The sequence below is a fragment of the Falco peregrinus genome, chromosome 1 (genome assembly GCF_023634155.1).
Source record: "Falco peregrinus isolate bFalPer1 chromosome 1, bFalPer1.pri, whole genome shotgun sequence".
NCBI lineage: Eukaryota > Metazoa > Chordata > Aves > Falconiformes > Falconidae > Falco > Falco peregrinus.
Genome location: NC_073721.1, coordinates 124,218,837 through 124,241,559, shown reverse-complemented (window position 1 = coordinate 124,241,559; position 22,723 = coordinate 124,218,837). Strand labels below are relative to the sequence as shown.

At 46.3% G+C, this 22,723-nt stretch overlaps 1 protein-coding gene across 1 annotated transcript in view; it reads right to left on the bottom strand.

Moving 5' to 3' along the window:
- Positions 1-13,924: 13,924 nt before the first annotated feature.
- The window catches only part of PLEKHO2 (pleckstrin homology domain containing O2), a 28,807-nt gene continuing 20,008 nt past the window's right edge, over positions 13,925-22,723 (bottom strand). Inside the window, exons 5-6 of the mRNA XM_055815211.1 lie at positions 21,115-21,213; positions 13,925-18,670 (exon numbers count right to left, since the gene is read on the bottom strand). Of these exons, the coding sequence (XP_055671186.1) occupies positions 17,444-18,670; positions 21,115-21,213 (1,326 nt within the window). The 3' untranslated portion in view covers positions 13,925-17,443. The remainder of the gene's footprint in view (positions 18,671-21,114; positions 21,214-22,723) is intronic.

The following is a 22,723-nucleotide window of genomic DNA, read 5'->3' as shown; positions in this document are numbered from 1 at the left end:
ATCGCACGGCTGTTACCTGGGCCGGTGCCCCCCTTTACCACAGCGTGGCTGGGACAAGTGCTCGTACTCCGGGGCTGTGAGTGGTTTAATTCTGTTCCCAGACCGATTTGGGAGGAGAGGGGTTGCTGCTCCGTGGGAAATTGGGGGTGGGATGGTGGTTTTTTTCCCTGAAAGCAGGGTTTTGGTGTTCCCAGGGGATGAGGTGCTCACATCCGCCACACTGCCGGGGTGCAGCAGCAGGTGCGGGAGGGGGTTAAGAGCGCTCATCACTCAGAGTTTTAGTTAATTCTTCTGTCCCAGAATCTGGCTCTGGTTTTGTCTTTTCGTTTCCATTTTGATAGTATGAGGAGAAAGGAATCAGGCAGTGGGCTGAGCTGAGGTTGGGAGAATCAGATCTGTTTTGGTGAGGTCTGAGGTAGGCAGAAAAAAAGGGTCCAAAACGGCCTAAACAATTACAAAACTGGGTGCTTGGTCCTGTCAAGTGTTGTCCATCTCCAGGCCAGAGAGATGATGCTGCTTTTTGATGAAGGACCAGGTCATGGATCTCCTGGCAGCAAACCTTTCCTGCAGCTACACGGGGGCCACCCCTTCAGCCATTTCAGTTCAGCCCATGCAAGGTTGCTGCCATGGGTCTGGCTGCCGCAACGTTCCCCCCGTATCTTAATTTGTCAGGGTTAGTGTGACACATGAGTGTTCCTTGCTCCTTGCATTTTCTTGCCTTTGCCATGTTTGCTTGCACTCAGTCTTGCCATGGATACGGGGTGATAATTGAGTGACACCTCGGGTTGATTGACTCGGTGCTGTTTGTTGGCCTTCAAACGCATAGGAAGGCGCCGCGAGGAGAAGGGAATAACCTGTTCTGCAAACCCAGGATGGGCAGCGTTGGGAGGCATGAGCTTAACTCATGGCAGGCAGGACGTTGGTTCCTCCTGAGTACAGCTTCCCAGCAGCCAAGACAGCAAAGGGGACCAGACTGCAGAGAGGGAGGTTTCTTTGCTGCTGGTCTCAGGACAGGAGAGGTGACATCAGGTCTGTATTCCCTCCCTGTTCCATGCTGGCCTACAGACTTGGTCCTTGTCACGGGCTGTCGCCCCTCCTGAGCAGGACTCCGCGGAGGAGCCTCCCGCAGCCCCCAGCCGCGCCGTGCCGGGGCTTGGCAGCGAGCGCACACCGATCCCGGCGACCACTTGAGGGTGCCCGTGCTGTTCCCCTGCCACGCTGTGCTGCGGCGAGCAATGAACTCCAGGGTGCAGACGGGCCTGTTCTCTGGGCTCAGGCCAGTTTTGGGGGTCACCCCTGTCCTGGGACCCTTGTGCGGGTCTGTGCTGCTCCGACGAGACAGCGCGGGGTGTGTGCCTGTGGTGGGAGATGCGGGGAGGCTGGCAGCGTGCCGGGGGGATGCAGGGATGCAGAGACCTGAAGGAGCTGAGGGTCTCCTTTAGAAACAGCCTTCTGTGGGCACAGAGCTGTCTTCAGGGCAGGGAACAGCAGGGCTGAGCTGGTGGTTTCCATCTTATTGAAGCCCACCACCGAGGGCCTCGGGTAGCCAAGCGTGGCGCTGATGCAGCTGACCTGCTCTGGGCCCGCAAGCGGGGCTTGGCGTGCCTGGCTGGGAAATAGGCCCTAGGCCCTTGAGCGAACACAGATTGGGGGGGGTGGGGGGGTGGGGGGGGGATCTGTGGCTAACTGCTGGTCTCAGAGCTTTGGATTTGTGTTTTGTTTTCCTTTTATTCAAATTTAATTAAAAATAGACAGTGTCCTTGGTAGGAAAAGCAAACATAAGGTCTGTCTGGATAAAGAGGGAGACCTTTTGTATAATAGCCCAGCGGGTACAGCATCCTCCCCAAGGAAGGGGGAAAGGTAGGTTTGATCCTCCGTTCTGCCGGAGGGGAGATGCAAGCCCTGGTCTCCTCAAGACCCCAGAGAGTACCATAAACAGCAGGCTGTGAGCATGTCTGATGCGGAGAGTTTTTCTTGCTCTTTGCTGTTATTTTAAATAATTAATGATCTGATGGAGCAGGGAGTGGAGAAGGCAGGTGTCCCATCTCCCTGGAGAGCAGTCTGTGCACCCGATGAGACAGAGTCTTGCTCTCTCTTGATGAATATTTAAGTGTCTTTAGACAAATTGGAATGTTGCCAGCAGGAATGACTGAGAAGGGTTCAGCCCTTCCCACTGGGTATCCTAGTGCCTGGGGGTTGGGGAAACAGCCTTTAATAGGGCAGAGAATAATCCCTGCTTGTACCGGTGTACCATGCATCCCAGCCTTGGGTGGGACCTCTGGCTCTTGCTAGTCTTTTGTTATGCTGCAAGAGATCCTTGGATGGAAAGCTGGCTGGATTTAACCTGCCACTGTTAATGTCATTGTCTGCACTTCTTCCAGAGCTTGAATCAGCCAGGACTGATCACCTACGGCTCTTATGCTGCTTAATGCTGACCTCAGAAGAGAAGTAGCACAGATGCACTGAAAGTTTGCATCTGTTTGTAGGCTTGGGTGTTTCCAGCAGGCAGCAAAAAAGCAATGTAGGCAATTCCTGCTGTCCTTACTAAATAAGTATGTGTTCAGGGTTGGAAGGGATGAGGACTTTCTGCTGATACTAAGTACAGAATGCTGCAAGGATTTATTAATGACACCGAACACTTGCCTAGCGATCTATTTGTTAGCTAACAGACCTAAAAGTGCTTTTGGATTTTTCCACTAATGTTGTAGCATAACGAATGACAGAGGGAGGTGGTAATTTGAGCTTTTTTTGCAATATATTCCAGATATTGACTCCATCTTTAGAAAGGTATTAAAAGTCTTTGACTTTATTTCACTTGAATGATAATTTTATCTAAGCCAGCTACATGCTCTTTCTTGCTTAGGAGTGAAGGCTCTCTGAGACGCAGTATTTTGTGCTCTTACCTTGCATGCACAATTTTTATGTGTTAGTTTAGGATAATCGTTATTTTCGATCTCCATTCAAAAATCATGAGTCAAGCTGCTCAAATCCATGCCATTTTAAAAGGTGTCTCTGCTTTCTGGTTTAGTTGTGTACACTGTGATTTTAAAGTCAGTCAGATTTGCAGCTAGCCATGTAATACAGCCCACAAACCAGTATGTGTTTATGCAGAAACAGTTGCTTACCTAAAGGTTTAGAAAATTGGACTTCAATTCATAATCTTCCCTTGAAGCAAAACTGGAAGGAGACTCCTCCTGCCTGCAGCTGCCTGTAGTCCAGGAAGCCAAGCCTCTGCTTCCCTGGAGCTGCCCACAGTGGGGGAGCCTGGCTCCGGAAACAGCCTCCAGCCCTGGAGGATTGTCTTTTCTGGCATATGCTGCCACAGTCAGGAAATTGAATATTGCATGGGAGAGGGGATGACCACGTCCCTCTTTCAGTGCTGATGGACTGTTTTTACATGACTGGGTGTCAAACAGCACAATGTGCTGAGTAGCAACCATGAGATCTGTGTGGCAGCATGTAAACCAGATCCTTTGGGCACTGTGGTACACGGCTTCCATTGATGCCACGAGGAACTGTATGTTTGTGCTGCTTTATGTCCCTGCTGTGGGTACGAAAGGGACTAACCACACCAGTTCTGTGTCCTGATTTGCAAACTGCACTTTCAGATATGTCCCATTAGAATGGAATACACATTACAACTCTGGCTATATGGCTTCATGTGTGGCTCCATCTTATTTATTTTTTGTCTGGGCTACGCTTTTAGTTGTCCTGTAGACTAGGTTATTTTTGGTGCTTTCTTTGATAACTCTGTTGCTGTGACATGCTGCGGAGCCAAAACTCCTGTGGGAACATCCCAGAAGTGCACACAAACATCAGTCCTGTAGCTTCTAACAGTCAACATATGAAGCTTTCAAAAACCCTGGACACCTAACAGGACTCCACAAACCCACTCTGGAATCCTGAGAAGGGATCCAGCACTTTCCTCAAAGGCTATATTCATCTCCTTGCAAGGCTTCCACAGAGGAACAGCTTGTTAGAGGGACCTGTGGAGCTTGGAAGCTTTGCCAATAATAATTCAGGCCCAATTCTGAAGTCAAATATTTAGTTAAACAGAGACTGTCTGATGACTGCATTAAACACAGACGCATCTGAGTGAGCTTGATACTTCAGGTTTTTGTCAGTGTCCATTTCACGAGCTTGTAATTCCATTTTTCCTGTCTTCCCAGACTCTGCTCATCCTGTGCAGTGTTGTAAGACAACACAGAATGAGGTATTTTGGCAGAGCTGTTGTTCCTAGCTCAGGAAGCAGCCTGTATCACAAAGTCATGTTCTCTGTTTTAGGCTTAGGGATGATCCTGTATTATGGGATTGGGAGAAAATGACACTTTAGAGAAATTGAAGGTTTTCTTTCTTTGTTTGTAAGGAAATGTCTCAAGGAAGCCACGAAATGTCAGAGAGGGTTGGTGAGTGAGTCTTGCCTGGCAAGATGCTGCTGCATGAGGTTGACAAATATGATTCAGTCCATGTTAACAGCAACTGGAAGTTTCAACTGGTGATTTTGGACTTCCCTTTCCTGTCACTCTTACTTCCCAAAGCTGATAGGCCTTTAAATCCCTTGAAAAGATGAATGAGCTTAAGCTTCTATGTAGCTTGGAAAGTGAAGCTTACCTGCAATTAGCACTGTGGCCAAGTTTGTTCCTGATGATGAGGTCACTCCTATTGATGCCTGACCAGAAGCATTGAGCTTACTGACACGAGTTTGCTACATCTTCGAATGGAGTATGTTCTCCTTCCAGCTGTGGAGAACTGGGCTGACATCTATCCTGCCGGACTACATGAGAAGCAAAAAAATAACTGCCCAGTATCATTTGTACCTGAATGATATCTTAAAAAATACTGAGGGGGGGGGGATATTTGTTATTTCTCTGATGCTTTGCTGAAGGAGGTTTAGAGGAGCCCATTGTGTTCAAAGTCTCTTAATGCCCGAGTCCCAGCTTTTACCAGTAGCAGGGAGGTTACTGGCACGACAACCTCTGTCTCACAGTGATGATCAGGTTACAGTGGTCATTCTGGCCTTGCTTTGAACTGTATGCCTTACTGGAAGACTGGAGGCCAGTCTTTCAAAATCAGGAACATAAGACTAGTATGCTCTTAAAACACCTTTTATGTGAACAAAAGCAAGTGTAGCAGGGAAGGGTCTAAAGGGTCTTGAATATGAGAAGAGAAATACTGTGATGGAGCTGGGTTCCTGAGCCTTCCTGGTTTGAATGTGATGAGGAGCTGAGCAAGTGTTTGTTTGCGGGAAGTGGGAACTGCTGCATCCTATAAACCAAGTAATAATCGTACACTAAGCCTAATCCCCTTGCTGACATGCCTGCAGGCAATGTTTTTATTCTCACTTTCCTGCGTGTGTAAAAAGAGGGAGGATCCTCTGGTTCCTGGGCCTCTGAGGACTCTCTGACTCCTAAAGGCAATCTCTTCCCTGCTTTTTTCAGGACTAAAGTGTAGCTGAAATGTAGGATCTTATAACCATAAACCTGCAGTGCTGAAACCCGTTGCCAGAAGCACAGCCCTGAGCTGCACTTATGCCATGCTGTAGGACTTCATGCAAAATTTGAAGCATAAAAAAAAAAATCTTGGTTCTGAGCATTTAATAAAAGCAAAGTGGAAGCAAAGGGTCACTAAACTGTGATGCCATTGCTCCCTTCTTCTCTGATCCCGTGGTAAACCACGGAGCGCAACAGGAGCAGGAAAGCTTACTGTTAGGAGACAGCAGTGCAGCTTTGGAAGCATTTCATCTCTCTCTCTCAGTAATTTTCTTCCAGAGGCTGAAACATCTGTCTCTGCCTCCAGCCACATGCAAGTGCACCGAAAGAGTTTTGTTCCAAGCCTAATGAGTAATTTCGTGGTCTCGGAATTGGGAGATGGGGGAGGGGGCTGGGACAGCAGCCAGAGTCATGTGCTGTACAAGGAGCTCTGCTGATGTCAAATCGCAGCCTGATGACTTTTCTTTTATTGCAGCCCACCAGGCTTCCCTTTAAAATCTGCTGCTAAAGTTGCCGGTGATCAGTGCAGGAACAGCTCCTACACAGGCTGCTGCGTTCCAGGGGCTTCCTCATTTCTGGACACAACAAGCAACATGGAAAATAATGACATCAGTGGAGAGGAGGTGGGGGAGCACAGCTGGGCTTCAGCTCTGCTCTGTTTCTGGAGAGAGCATGTGTGAATGCAGCAAGTGTTTTGCTTGTCCTGCTTCTGGCTTCAGCGCAATGTACTTGTAGAAGGAGGGACAAGGGAACAAACAACCCTGGACAGATGTGTAATCACATTGCTTGAGCATCTAGCAGATGATGCTGTGATGGGGTGATGCACACGGTCTGAGAGCAAATATAGAACAAGTTGATTCAAATGGTAGCTGGTCTCAGCAGCGTTTAAAAAGCACAAACTCTAGCTTTCTCTTTCAGAAAGATGGGGTTATCTGTAAAGAGAGAGAACCTATACAGAGCACAGGGAACAGAAGGTAGATCTCGTCATACATTTATCATGTTTCCACCACAGGATCATTGGGACAGGCTTGCAGATCCCAGGCTCTGGAGCATAATTCCATGGACTCACCATATTGTGTTTATCTAGGGCAGAAGAATCCACAGAGCTCTTCCTCCACCTGCCAAGGTTCTCCTGGTCTGAAGAGGAAGTTTATATTCTCTTGCTGTGACTCAGCTGTGGAGCCTGACTCACTTTCATGCTGTTACTCATGGAAAGGGAAAACCAAATGGCAACCAGTCTGTGCCTGTAGACACCTGTAATTCTCCAGCTTTCTGCTGTTAACCTGTGAATGAGTTTCTGTTTATAGACAGTAACACACTTATTCTGCTGAAGCTTTTAATACTTCTCTCTACAGAGAAAGACTGATGGGAAAATAAAGTTTTCTACTCCTAAAGCTAAGAGGAAATGTTCTGAATTTCCATACTGCTTGTGGAATTCCCAAAATGGGACTATTTCAAGCAGATGCTTCACAGGGGTAGCAATGGGCTGGAACCAGGTGGAGTGACCATCAGGCAGGGCTGGGGACAGCTGCAGAGTTACTGCAGCTCCTGAGCTGACCTCTGTGGTCTGGAGGGAGTTGCTGGTGGTCTGTCTCTTAAAGGTGCACAGCGCTAGGAAATCCTGCTTCTAGTGACGATGGTTTGTTGGTGACCAGAAATCTGACTTACCAGCAATCTGGACTTCTGTCCCATGCCTTGACTCCCCACTGTGATACAAGGACTGTAGCTGCTTGGGGTTCTGTAGGCTGTCAGTCCTTAGAGGAAGGGATGGTGTTTTACTTTGTGTAAGCCTTTGTTGCACTGCCAGCTCAGGAGTCTCTGCTCACTTGGGAGCTGGCTGTGCCTCACTCATGCGTATTTTGACTGCTCATCCAGTAAACACTGGGTCCTGGTTCCTTCTCTTGCAGCATGATGGGTGGGTTACTCTGTGTTTGAGACTGCACAAGCATGAGTCAGATTTGAAAACCTCACCCAAGATCTGCATAGAGAGGCTTTAGCTGTGAGGTGGGAACTGGTGCCTGCCACTACAACTGGGCCAAACCCAGCCTTTCCCATTTCAGCCTCATTCCATGTAAAAACCACAGTACAGCCCTTCCTGCACGGCACAGGAGAGCACCGTGAAAAGCTCCAAGTGGGTGGGCTGTCCAGAGGACAAGGAGGTATCTTGGACCTGGAGCAGGGGTTGAGTTAAGGCGGTTTCCTCTGGGTTATGAGAAGCTGAGGTCCAAGTCACTGGGCTAAGTCTTCCAGAGGAGGCTTGGCCTGAAGCCTGGCTCTCCCTTCTCAGCAGCCTGCTGCTGGGTGAGAGGCCACCTTACAGTTCTGCTCTCTCATTTTTCTCCTTGATCCCACCTAAAGAGCTTTGATCAGAGTTGTTCCATGGCCTTGCAAATGAAAAGCTGGGGCTTTGGTTATTTTCTGGTGGAAAAATATTTAATTGGAAAAAATCCTGCATGGCCTTGGTATGCTTTGAGCTGGCATCCTGCCTGCCCCTCTCTGAAAATGTTGCTGATTTTTGAGTGCAAGCGCTTCTTGTGCAGCTGGTTTCTTTGGTTGCAATCCCTCACTTAGGTTTCATTTTACCTTGAGCAGATGGTAGGAGCTGGCCTCTCGTTACATGGCACTGAAGTGACCTTCTGGGGCTGCCTGCATGTCCTGCTGCCCTTCATGGGAGAGCATCGCTGAGAAAGGCCGGAGTTCCCGTAGCATTTAAGGAGCAGACACTGCCCTGCTGCTTCTAGCTGTCTGCTGCTAATACTCACCACAACCCCCAGCTCTGGCAGCCGTGTTTGCAAAAAGCTCTGCGGGCAGTGGAAGCAAGCTGGTTTCATCATGACAATGTAGTTATCCTTTTAAGGGAAAATTCCCTCCGGGAGCCAACCCTCAATTACCTCCTGCTCCAGTGCCTTCTTGCTGGAGATGGCTTGTAACACAGCTCAGTTACAGCCACAGTAACTCAGTCAAGAGCCTAGCCACTCTGAAAACAAATAATAATTAAACTCTGTTGGCCTCCGTTGTTTGCTGAATCTAGAAATTGGGGTCAAAACCCAAAGAGCTGGCTCCTGTCATCAGTGCCTTTGTGCCGAACCCATCTGTGGACATTACATCTTCAAACCCAGACGCTATTTCCATGGTATTAGTGGCATTGTATGCAGATACTGTGTTCTTCTCTAAAGAAGTTCATTGCAATATTTGGGAGCAGTGGGTAGTACAAGGCTAGTGATAATTAGCCGATGCAAGTGTCTACCTAAATGCCAGGAAACTGGGGTAGGCAGTGGCTGCTTTTCAACTTGCGGTTACTTGCTGTGGTGAATAGGAGGGGTCCTCCGAGGGCCCTGATGTGGAGGCCAAAAAATTCCTTCTGTTCTGCTGACATGTCTCATAGTCCACAGGGGCGATGTCTGATCAGGACGGGGCTGCTGCAGAGGTTGCCCTCTGATTCTATTGCAATGAGCAGAGCAGGAGCATGCAGAGCTGTAGAGAACAGCCTGTGCTCTTTCTATTCTATAGGAATGGTGGCTTTGGCTGCAAGCCCCCAAATTTACATCTCTTGTGTTTAGTGCGGATAATATCATAATTCCAAACGAGCTGCTTACCAGAAGAACATGACACTCTTGAATGCAAGCCTGTCACAGGAATGAGACCAGAGTCCTTCCAGAAGTTCTAGGGACTGCTTCCTTTGACATCTGTAAGTTTACTGTGATTGTCTGAGAAAATGGCATTTTCTCTCTGAGCAATGACAGACTTATTTAAAAAACACAACCCTGTACCTGTGCAGCTACTGTTGTCTTAAGCCAAAACAAATAGACCACCACAGCCCATGGCCTGACTGGATCACCTGAGAATGAAACTGCTCCTTGGAGGAGCAGAGGAGCCAGACTGGATTAATCTGTGACCCATTTTGAAAGAAATGAACAAGAATCCTATTCTGTCGGCCTAGGTCAGACTGAAAGAGCTTTCCCATTTATCAACATTCCCAATGGTTTGAATTCTCTTCCCCTATCTAGAGCAAGGGGAAAAAAATAATTAAAACTTCTGTAAGCAGACAGGAAGCAATCACATGAGTTCCATCAAAATATGTAATTTCATACTTTTAAAAACGTAGGGTAAATTAAAAAATGTAAATTAAATGAAGTGTTGAAATTGTGTTTTCATGCTACAGAGAAAAACTGTCCCTTTTTGAAATGTCAACTTTTCAAAGCTTTCTTCTTACTTTTTTTAAACAGGGGCACTTTTCCACATCTGTAGTCTTCTGTTAACTGTTTTGGGTTGCTTTTTTGCCCTGAAAATGTTTTGCCAGAAAATTTCTCACCAGCGATTCCCATGAGGCCCTGATTCCACCCTTGGAAGTGGGTGGTTTTGAACTCGCCAGCCGAAGTGTGACTAAGCTGAGAGCAATCCTGTCATTTGAATACATAACTATTGCTGGAACTGATGACCTTTCAGAAGTTCATTAGTTCTTGGCAGTCAAAAACACACGGAATTTATTTGCCTTGTTCAGTAAATTCAACCTGTGCTCTTGAAAATTCAGCGGTGCTCCAGAGAAATAGCTGATCAGAGGCTCTGTTGCTTGGACAGGAATGTTATCCACATGCTGGGGACTGGCACTGGAGAGCATAGGTCCAAGCCTGTATCTCGTGTGATATCCCGTATGACATCTGACCATGTTTTTTGCTTTGAGCTTCATTTCCCCTTCACCACTGTTTCTTGCAAAGATGTACAATACGTGAAGAACGGGGCGGTGCTTTGCTGTCATGGTGATGTGGTATAAACAAATGCGGGGTATTTTGCCAGTATTTCAAAATTGCCTTCTTGTTGCGAATGAAATAGCAGAGGAACTTGCAGCTTTGTTTGCACAGATCCTCACCCAGTTAGTCATGCTGGCTTGCATACCCATTGGACTTTTGGAGATTTTCTAGTGTTTTATCAATTTCAGTGATAAATATCCCAGCATGCAGTAATGCGCTACATAACTTTAATCTAAAACTGATTAGCATTTCTCCTTTAAGAAGGATTTCTTTCTGTGCAAGGTAGGTTTCTCCAGAAGAAACAATAATTTTCCTCCAAAACTACTTGAGTTTTTTTGGGTGGGAGGGAAAAATATTAATATAGTTAAAAACTTCACCGAGCATCTGAAACTATTTAGAGACCAAGAGGGAATTAAATGTTTCAGTAAGGGGTAAGGGAAAGCCAGTAACCAGCTTTCAAATATCCTTATTTCTGGATATGACCCTACTGTGTAGTTCTGAGGGAAAGGAGAGTTTGGATCTGTTTGTGTTGCCTGTATGTCACATCCTTATCCATGAACAGGAGATAGTACTTAGCATTGCCTCCCCATGTCTTGCCCTCTTCCTACCACTGACCTCTTCTCCAGTACACACTCTTACCATCTCTGCTCCAGATGGCTTTGTCTTTTCCCCCAGAACATCTCCAGAATACTTCAAGTTCTCATTTCTTATTTTAAATGAACAATATGGTAGATTTAACACCTATCTGTAGTAGTTGCACAGTATGTCTTATCCACTTACGGGCTAGAAATAATTCTTTAACTGTCATATTGCCCAAAGAAGGCAGGATTTGGAGGTCTGTTCCTATCACTGCTAAGGGTTAAAAAAGTTGTCAAAGGACAAATTCTCAAAATTGTCTTTTTGGTTTGTTTGCTGTTTTTAGGAGCACTTCATCTGGTTACCTAAATGTTCAGGTCATCTAATGTTTGCTGCAAAATGTCACTACTGCAGCAATTAAAAATAAAAGTATCTGCTTCATTCTTCATGGTGAGAAGCTCCACTGTCCCTCCTGGCTGCACTACAAGGCGGAATTCATTCCTGGTCACAAACCACCTTAAGGTACCGGAAGATGCTATAAAAGAACTGTCAATAGCATTGTTGGTCAAAAAAATTGAGGTAGTTCTAGCTTGGGTTCCCAGCATTTTGATCCATTCATTCATTTAGCTTGAGCAAATAATTTTAAAATTAATTTCCTGACTTTGAAAACTGATCACATTCCAAAGCATAAACTTATCTCCCATGGGGATGTAGAAACTTATCATGAATCCAATGGGGGCAAAAGGTAAGGAGGTTTTTCTTGGCAGCGGCACAACTAAAACTTATGGACAGCTTCTACCAACATAGTGCTGAGTTTTCCAGGAATCACTTGTTCTGGCAGAGAAGGGACATGAGATGGGAAGGTGAGGAGAGACAAGAACTGAAATCTGAAGCTGGAGAAGAGAAGAGAATAAAGCTGGGGAGGGCAGGCCAAGCTGAGGAGGTGTGAGCAGGGTCACAGGGGACATCTAGAGCACCACGTTTATCATCTCACAGTGCCTCAGTGAGAGGGAAAACAGGGTTAGACCTGAATAGCCTGTGGTGTTTATTAGCCCCTGAGTCTGGTTGTTGAGGCTTCTGTCAGTGTCCTGCAGAAACCATATGGCTGAGAAGGACCTCAGGCAACGGTTTCATCCACCTTTCCATGCAGAAGAGGGTGAGATGTACCCACCTTCCCTGCATACTGCTCTTAAGAAATCCCAGTGGTGGAGATCCCATTCTAGAATACATCCACCCTGGGCCTGGAAGTTTCCTAAATAGAGGTCTTTAATCCTTTTTTGCTGCAAGTTAAGCCAACTTTGGTTTTTTCCCTTTATCCAGTCAATGTGATAAGCTGTTGACAGCCATCCCTCCTGTAATAACTTCGTCCAAACGGCATTTTGCAATATTCCACCATTTTCTTTTTTTTCTATAGATGTGAATACACGTGCTTTACGTCACCTTCAGTAATGATGCACTAAGGTAGGATTCCTTCACCATGTCCTCATATATTGTGTTTTACAACCTCTGAACTGCTAGGCTGGTCTAGCTCAGGCAGAAGGGACTAACACTGAAAGCAGGAGATGCGAGGACTAAGCCTCCAGCTGCTCTCTGAAGTGAAGCTGGTGGGACTGGGTCTCTGGTACCCAGGAGCGGATGGGAAATACATGGCTTAAAGTACCTTGCATTGATTGCAGGCAGCAGGACTGCTGCTGAGAATGAAATTGTTAATGGTTTGTAACATCACATTGGTGGCTGTCACAGGAATACTGTGGGTTGCTTAGCCATGAGGTAAGGTGCTAGAAGAACATGGTGACTAAGTTTCCTGGAATAAATTAAGCACTGGCTTTCTGAACTATGTGAACTTGCATATCATAAAAAAACGGGGATCTCCATTCTCTAAACATGGTGGATATCTTCTGTGCCTGCAAATTGTCTCTTTAAACTGGAAAGGGCAAGTCTTGGAGAGCTTCACTGTTGATGACTCATATTTTAGATAAAAACCCACATTTTTTAATAGCAAGAATAATTAGTCATCTGAGTAGAGCAGCCAATGCTGTAGTAAATTTTTTGGCACCCTGGGACTGGAAGAGCTCTTTCTGCTCTTTTTCATTTGCAAATTATTGAGTCCTGTGCAATCACTGGACGGAACCTAAGACCTGCATTTTTTATTTCAGTTTACATGGTAACATAGTCTCTTTGAACCAGTAACCCATGACTATCCATTGGATTAAAAGGAATTAGACAAATGTTTCATATGCCAATATTATGTATGTTTTCTTTTGCATTTTTTTAGATCATGTTTTATGTGGTGCTAGACACTTGCCTTCCTTACCAACAACAATTTAAGGCCAGAATGCGATGTGTTGTCTGTTTTCTTAGTGTGAGAGGAAGAGGGTGCCTTTCTTTACAGTGTATCTATAGAAATAAACCCTGTGTCTTGGAGGTTCCTTTGAGGTACAGCCCCCTTCCCAGCAAGGGGTTAGAGGAGTTGCTAAGCACGTTTTTTTTAGACAAATGAAGCCAAACTTGTGCAATAGGATGGCGTGCATATTGCACTCTTTTCCCTGCTTCCTTGTAACTTTTGACCAGTTCCTGCCCAGTTGTCACAAAAGGGAAGCAGTCACTATGGTACGAATCTTCCTGTAGCTTACTGGCATCTGGGCAGAGGAATGAGGCTCTGGTGTTGCTTACCACCACAAGGATGACTGCTGAGTTAGCTCAACATTTTGTAGACACCAGAGAGTCCACATGAAGATGTTAAGGGCTGCCCAGACAGCACTGCTGGAGACTGCACTTGGTGAGGTCTCCAGCAATGAGGATGCTGCCCACTGCTTTCCAGAAGCAGCAGGAGCATATCCTGGCCTCGGCCGTGCTTTCTGGCCAAGGCAGCCAAGCTGGCAGGCAGGGATGACTCAGGAACTGCACTGTGTGCAGCAGCAGCTCCAGCTCTGTGCCAGCCGCAGCCCCCAGCACTTCTCCTTCCTCCAGACTTGCGGTTAGCACAGCATCTAGCTCACCCCAGCCTGACCACAGCCTGTACAGCATGCCCTTCTCCAGGGTAAAGCCTCCATGTACTGCTGCTGGTGGATCTTCTTTGCTCCTGTTTAGGACAAATGGCTCTTAAACAGCTGATATTTAAAAGGGGGGTTTTATTGCCAAATCTCAAAGCTCTTTACAAGCAGGAGACAAAGTGCTGCCTTTCCACGGGCTGCAGCAGTTGCTTTTCAGATAGCCATCCACATTTGCTTGCTTGCAAACTCACTTCCTTCCTGTCACAGACATGTAACCTGGCGGCACAGCCCAAAACACAGACTCAAGCCCCAGCGCTTCATGCCCAGAGGGTTTTCAGGCACAAGAAAACCAGCCTTAGTGCAGCCAGAAATTAGATGTAAGTTTAAATGTTAAGTTTAAAAGAAGATTAAAAAAAAAGTGCATGGTAGCAGGGCATACCCCGAAGATGGGACTTAATGTATAAGGTCAGAGCAGACCAGGATCCTGTCTCTGACTCTGCCCAGCACTGCCATTTTCAGAGGATGATGTAAAAACACCCCAGGAGGCAGCTGCAGGAGAACCCACTCCCCAGCCCTAGGCACAGCCTGGCTTATGACCAGAATGAGAAGAAAAGTGGGAAAACTGCAGAAGGAACATGATGGGTTTTTTTCCTGCAAGGTCCAGGTGCATCAGGTTTACAGCTGGGCTAGACATTTTACGATGAAACTACTAACCCTATTAGAAAAAATAGTTAAAACCAAAGAGTGTCTAACATAGCATTTTCAGCAGTAGAGTTACTGGGTGCTATGGAGGTTCCACTTAAGTTATACTTATTTACAAGACATAATACAAATCTAGTAAGTTCTGTTAGTACAGCAAATACAGTAATTAGCTGTAGCTTGTAAAATGATTTAACTTGTCCATTTCTTAACAGATACAGGGTGTTTTACCTGTTAAGATTCCTACTGATGGGTATTCAGTAACATGTCAGACATTTATTCATTAGAATATTCAGTATAATATAAAAATATACAGTAAATGTAAGCACATCCTGTAGGTTTGGCTGTAACAGATAGGGATGTCTGGGTATTTTCATCAGCGCTTTGTCAGACAAGTATCCACAGAACATACTGCCACAACAAAACACCTGTGAGAGCAAAAGCCTTTGTATATAAATTAGGGGACTGAGCTATCCCATAAGCTGTTTTCATTTTCCTGGGTTTTCAGTTCCAGGCTTTGATTTGCCCATCCTGGAGTTTAGGAATGGCTTCAGCTTTGGGATGTGAACCTGGACCCAGAGTTTGCCCTGGTTATATTCCTGTGAGTGTGAACTGTTTTTTCCCCCATCTAATTCATCTCTCGTTAAAGAACTGCATCTTGCAAAAGCCTCCCTGCTCTCTGTAGCTGATGTCCCTTGACTTCCAGTGCACACCAGGTTCTGACAGCTCACATTCATACCACACAGTGTTCGGTAAACAAAAGTGCACATGCAGAAAAATACATTTAGATAGCAGATAGGCACTGATTATTGTCTGTGTTATTAGCCCTTGTCCTAAGTATGTCTGGAAAGGTGAATAAGACCCATGGTTCACATTGAATCTACAGCAGCAAATGACACAGATCCAGAGTTTGCTCCAGGCTGCGTGCCTGGGAGTGGGCTTAGGACGTAGGAAACTTTTTGTCTCAAAGCAGAGCTTTTTGGCACCTGAGCCCTGAGTGTTTTGACTGTGTAGAACTTTCCACGTGAGAGAATAACAAGTGAATTCCCATGCAATGTCTATGGCTGTCTTGAGAGGGGGACAGACCACTAAAACCAAGGCTGGTTTAATCAAAAGAGGCAGAAACACCAGTTCTAGTCGCTACCTGTCTTGCTGGCTCTGGGCGGTGAAAGCCAGGATATCTGGAAGCCCAAAACCAACATTTCTGTGCTTAGACCTGAAGTGCCCACTGCCCAGCCTCAGAAGAGGCTTAGATGGAACTTTACTGAGCTGCTGCTATGGAGGGTATTGGCAGCCTGCTGCAGCCTTGTGGAACCTGGGAAATTATAAAAGAAAGAACAGAAGAAAAAGAAATGGGTGAGCTAAGAGGGCAGGGCCAGCAAATAAGAGACGAGATCTTAGGTAGCATGTCACTCCTTAAAACCAGACTGGGAAGATCACCCTTTTCCATGCTTCCAGAGTCTGGCTCAAGCAAAGGAGAAGCCCTTCAGGCTGTCACACGATTGTCATCAAGAGCAACTGTAGAGATTAGGGGAGGGGACCCAGCCCAGGTGAGGGCCTAATACAGCAGTGATGCAAAGACATGATTTTATCACAGCTGTAATCACGAAAGACCACGGGAGCTGTGGTTGCTTTCAGTGGGTGGGCAGGGAAGTTGTGGGAATTGTGCCGGAGCCTTCTGCAATGCCTTCCTCAGACCCTTCTGTAGCGATGCATTTTTATTTTAATGTACTTAAGCCACTGGGACCAGCCCCAAAGTTGTGCGTGCAAAAAGCCTTTCCCTCCATGTACTCCAATTACTGATGTCTGTGCCAAACCGTGGCTTTCAGGCTAGCCAGGACACAGCAGGTAGAGACATGTTAAATAGGAAGAGGGATGTCACCCAGACCTGCTGCCTGATGCATGCTCTTGTCAGTTAACATCCCAAGACAACACAGAGAGTGAGCCTACAGCTAAAGGAACACACATCCCAGCTTCCTAATGACAGCTCTCCTAAGAAGCTCCTGGGGCTCTCCTGGACACAAGTTCTCCAAATGCCTGGCTAATTGTTCCCTACAATGATGAGGGGATTCAGAGTTACCAGATAGGTATGATCCTCAATAATAAATGTGTTCCGTCGCCAGAAGACACTCCTTCGAAGGCCAAGTGTAACCTCTTTGCCTCAGTTCCCTATTAATGAAACAGGAACAATTAATACTCGCCTAGCAACGATGCATTGAGACTTGTGTTCACTTACACAGTGCTTAGCACACCTGAAGCTCTGCAGAGCCAGACTCAGTGCTTCATACAGCTGCTCCAGGTCTGAGGACATGACTTGTAGCCACGAACTGGCCAGTTTTTGTTTGCCTCTGTGCGAGGTCACTTTTTAATCGTGGATGTGGTTTTATGAGTATCTTTGGAGAAGATTAAACCATTTATCTTTACATTCCCAGATGTACACTGGGCCAGGTGGTCAGGGAAACCTTGCCAGCAAGTGAACAAACACTGACTACATTTATCCTTAAGTGATGTAACTGGGAAAACCAGATAAGTGCCAGTGTAATTTGGTATCTGCTTCTCTGTAAATACAAATAGACAGAGGCTTTTGCTAGAATAGCCATTCTGCTCCTTTCAAAAATCTGGCTTGGTTTGACTACTAGTAATTTTTAAGGCCTGATTCATGGAAAGGACTTTGGATATAGTCCTTAAAGAGCATTCACATTTCTGAAACTGTTCAATGTCCTGTAACTTTCTGCTGTGCTAAGAGGATTAGAACTGAACTGGTATGTACAACATGAAGAGAAAAAGATGCTATAACTGAAAGCTCATTTCTGTCCCATAAACGTGGTGTGTGCACAGCAAAACACCACCTTTTACACACTGGCCTAGCAATGGTACAAATCATAAATGGCAAATGTTTAGCTTTGATTTTGAGAAAGAAGTCTCTTCGAAGCGTATGTCAGGGAGCACTTCTTCTATAAAGAGTCACTAGATCCTTTTGCTTTTCTTTCTGTTTCTGTGTTGCTTCTTTTTTCAGTTCTCCGAGACCTTTAATTTCTTGCAAAACTTGTGTAGCTTGCCGAAGTTGTTCTACTGCCTCATTGAGCAATGTCTCTGCCATCACTGGGGGTCCATTCCCCTCCTGGGCCTGTTCCAACCCTTCACGCAAAACCTTCTGCAGAAGTTTTTCTGCCTTTTCCCTTTCATTAGCAACTTTCTCCTCCATTTTAGCTAAGCATTGATGGGAACCCTTGGGGAAACCTTGGCTTGGAAGTGCTCTCTGTGTATTTTTGGAATCAGACAGCAAGTCTCCCAGAGAAGAACTGCGAGGTTTGAGACCTGAAGTGCTTTCTGCACACTCTTTCTCCTCCACAGTTGCTTTTACACTGTCGTGGTCTGTTTCTGTAGCTAAGGAAGTCTGTATCTCTTCTGCTGAAGTCTGCTGTTCCTTCTTGGCAGAGGTTCTCCCATTTCCTTCTTCAGCTTCAGCTGTTGGGGATGTGAACTCTGCTACCTCGCTGGTTGCAATCCCATTCACTGGGGGCTTGGACCTGTCAGACTCCAGGTCTTCCCAGCCCCCAGCTTCCAAATCACCATGGCTGGAGTTCACTGTGGCTAGCATTTTTTCTGATAGAACCTTAGGAGGAACCAGAGGCTTTGTAACATCTGCAGCAGCAATCTCGGCAACGTTGTCTTTGCTGCTATCTCCTGATGATTTCAAGTCTTCTGTGTTTTTAGGCTCAAGGACTGGTTGGTCCCAAGCTACTTTTAGCTTGTCTGGAAGAGGAATTGGTGCTTTTGCTATGCCCCTGTTGCTGACCTCGATGAGGTTCTCTCTGTTCTCCTCACTTGGTGCTTGGGATCCTTCCATATTCTCCTCTGGGTTTACAGAGTCCTCTTCCCTGGCATTTACACTGTCCTTTGATGCTATGCCTTCCTTAAGCTTCTTATCTGGAGGCAACGGAGGAGACAGAGGTTTTTTATGTTCCTGGTCAGGAACATTGTTCCCTGCATCTTGGTCTTCTTTTGTGCCAGTGGGTTTTATGGGTGGCATAGGTGGCTTTGGAGTTTCTTTCTGGGGTGGTGCATTGTCACTTTCACTGATGGTGGAATCCAAGTTTGGCGGTCCGTTGTCCACTATATCCAGATCTAGTCGCAGGATACCATCTGATGTAGACTTGGCAGCCTGAAATAGAAGAGAGAACTTTTTCAGTATCTACCCCATCATCAATCCTGTGCTCCATCATTTAAGTGCAAGACCCTCACAACCAGCACAGCAAGCAAGGGCTTGCCGCTTCACACATCCACCCCATATATACTTAAGAACTGTCAACACTGCAAGAAGAACCTGACTGATAACAAAAGCGGTGCTCTTAAGAGCAGTTTTTTCTATAGCTCAAGAGCAATCTATGGAGCTTGTGCTTCTTCCATGCAGCATCGCCCTGTGCTACCCTCTAACATTCGTAGCCAGCTCTACCTCCGTTATTCTGGTAAATGAAACCCAATGTGATCTGCCCTGCTAAAATTTAATGAGCTATGATAATCATCAGTCCCAAACATCTCACCCAACAAAGAAGAAAGTTGGGTGAAGTCATGTACATTGCAGCAAATCTTATAGTGCATAGTGAAGCACTTTGATCCCCCTGCACAGTCCTGCTTTTCCCCCAGACCAGTACATTCTGTGAATGTCACGGGCATTTTGCTGTTATTTTCTGACTGACAGTGCAGCAACTTGCATGAGAATATTGTGCAAAAGCCAGTAACCATAAGCAGTCAAGAATTAGGACAAAAGGACAGAACTTATTTTACTACTTCCTTCAGAAGAACGTCTCAAAGCCTGTTCCACAATAACCTTAATTCTTGGTTTTCCTGTCGGTGCTAAGTGGTCAGCTCTGCTATATTTTAATTCTTTATCCTGTGGTAGCTGAATCCCTCTACCCCCTTCATTTACAACACGCCTACCCAAAGCACACCTCCTTTCTGCTTTTGGGACTGTCATAGTTTTACTTGAACATATAAACCAAGTTGGTCTTTGGACTGCTTGGCCATGGATACTATTGCAATATTTCTGCTTGCTTCCTCTAACTTGATGTCATCCCTGTCTTACTGGGACCAAGCCTCAGCTGGTTAAACCTCCTTCAAGCCACAGGCTGTGTGGAAACCACTCTAGTAGGGTTTTTTTTCCTAAAAAGGATGGACTTCGTAAAGACATTGCAGTGTGCAAGCTCAGTGCCCCAGAGGGAGAAACAGGGTGACAGTTCCTGTGTGAACCCAAAACCACATGAAGGCGTAGCTGCAGCCAGGGCCAGACTTATGCAGTGCAGAGTTTAGTTAAGAATCTCTCTTTGCCTTTCCAGGCCATCAGAGAGACAGAGGCAAGCTGCATCCTGGCAGCTTGGCCCTGACCCGTCCTCACCTGGCCGGCTTTGATACTGGAAATCATTGTTCATCCCATTTCCTTCATGATACTGCAGCCAGCAGCCACGACACACATATTTCTGCAGGCTCTATCCACTCCCTTTCCCCTCATTCCTGCTTCTGAAACTTGTAAGCCAGTTTCCCCTGAATTTGGCTGAAGGTGAGAGGTCTTACAGGTATTAACCTCAGAGGTATCTCGTGAACACAGTGAGCTGAGCAGGGGAGAGAGATCTTTTTAGTGCCTAGGGAAGGGCTTCCTGCCTTACCGAACCCATATTAGGCAACAGAAAATCCACACTTCAGTGCTGCTGTGACTTTTGTCATGTTTTCTCCTGCGGTTTTCTGGAGGAGTGGATGGGAATCTATGATTCATTCCCATGCATTTCTCTAGAAGAGACACTCTCCCTCCATTTCCATGCAAAGTAAAAAGTCTCGGGGCATCTCATTTTCTGCACGAGGGTCATCTGAGTGCCATGCAGACACATAAGTCAGAGTCTTAGAAGTCTGAAGAAAGGAGGTTTGATTTAAAAACCCTGGCTGAGATTAATGCTCTGCTGAAATATCAATCTGTCTGTGGAAACTTTTTCATAAATCACAGGAATCACACATTAGTAAGAACATCTCCCATGGAAATGAACTGCAGGTTTATTTTGTGCTGGTTTTTCTTTCTTTTTTTTTTTTTAAGTCACAGATCCAGAAAGTCAGTTAAGAGTAGACAGGCTAGTCCATAAAACTGCCTGGGAGAATAATGTATTCTGTTTCAGACCTAAGGAAGGGCTTGTAAGCTTGAAAGCTTGTCTGCTTTTTTCAGTTAGCTTAATAAAAAATACAGCTTCTCCCCACAAACCATGCAGTTCTTATACCTTTAGACCACTGTGGCTACAAAATCATCAATTCTTAGAAGATAAATATAGGAGCTTCGTCTCTTCTGATTAAAGTGAAACTATAATGGCTCTCACCAGATGGTGAAGCAGCTCATGAGTTATGGAAAGCTAAATATATTGTAATGTGTTGCAGCAGCTACAGTTCTGTGGGAACCTGGAGCTTCATTAGGGGCTGGTGCAGTCTTTCCCAGAGGAAGCTGTTTCCCTTGTCAGCTTTCTCTGGGCTGTCTGTACCTGGGATTTTCCCTGGGGCTTTGTACCGAAGTGGATGGAGCAGCTCTTGTGATCCCAGCTGGGGAGATGGCTCACCCCAGGGGCATGCACTTACCTCCTTCAGGTGACTTCTCGTGGGTGGCCTGCGTCCGTGGGTCATTTTCACCCTGTCCCGAGTTACATGGTCCAAGGAAAGGCTCTCATCTACTTTCACCTTTAAAAGGGAGAAGAGGAGGGAAAGAAAAAAGGAAAAGGGCCATTAACTTCTTAAGATATGTCTATAAAATTCTCAGTCACACATGAAGGGATGCAGCATTTGGATGAATATTTCACAACTACAGTCTTTGCCTCAGACTTCAGTTGCAGTCCGCCTGCAAAGCTCTGCATGTACATGAGGGATATTAAGGTATCTGTCCTGTACAGAGCTCTGTTCATCTAACAGACATCCCAAAGCAACGCACCCAGCCTTCAGAAGTTTGTGATGGCTAACCTCCCCTCTACCTAAGGGGCAGGGAAGGAAGGACACAAGGCAGCTTTGTTGTCCTTGCTGCAGCCTGGGCTTGGACCAGCTCCTGCATGTGGCAGAGCACAGCGCTGAAACTGCTGTTGCTATCTTACGAGGTGAAAGCTCATTAATAACCGTGACCTGACTGTGAACTGTATCAGCAGTGCGTTGTTACAGACCTTTCCTTCTACAGCTCTAATGACTGCAGGATGCTGAAGAGAAGGTGTGAGCAGTGACCTGGATTAATTGCAACTCTAGCTGAATTAACAAATTTATTTCCTGGAATCAGATGAGAAATCCACTGCCTCCTGCATGTGGGGAGAGAAGTCCCAGCCCCCTGGCAAGGTATTTCTCTGTGCCGGCTCTGTGACTGCCCACCCACCCATGCCATGATGGCTGAGGGCTGGAGCCTGCTCCACACAGAGGGGCAGCACTGGGGATGGTGGAAACATCAGTGCGTCCTTGGTTTGCTGACCTTTGTACCACAAGTTTGTACAGTAGGAAAGCTGGCAAAGGTGAAATAGGGATTTAAAGGAGAAAATGGGTCCCAGTCTCTGGCTGATATGGCAGAGTGGGTTTACAGCTCTTTCAGCAGAGAACAGCTAATCCAAGCCAGCTGAGGGCTTGACCCATTAGCTTGTGCCTGGCCTGTGCAGAAATGCTTTAAATCTGAGGTTTGATCCTTACTGGAATGAATGAGAATTAGAGGCTGGCTCCCTTTGAGAGCCCAGGTCCTCATAAGGAGGATAACCCCAGGCCACAGGCCAGGGAGGTGACCTGAGATCCCACCTTGCTGTGCTGCCAAGGGGGTGTGCAGAGTTCACTGCCCACCAGACAGCCACGTGCTGTGCCACTCCAGGCAGCTCCGACCCCGAGCGGGATTGCTCCAGCAAGGGCTGAGCTGCACTGCATTACAGGACGTCACATCTCCCACCCGCTGAAACATGAGAGCAGACCTGGCTGCTAAGCTCTCTGCTGCTGTGTTTTATCATCTCAGGCTGCTGCTGGTCCCAGCTGGTCCCTTTAATCCCACGTGCTGCTTCCCACTTGGTCCAAGGGCCTGAGGAACCGCTACGTCCCACTACCAGCAAAACCTTGACACTGAGTGCCATTTGCTTAAGCAAAAAAAGGAGCATGTTCCAGCCTCTCCTCCTGCTTTTGCCCCCTTCTGAATAAAAGCAAAGCCCAAGCTCTCAGAGTTCACATCTCCAGCACCGTA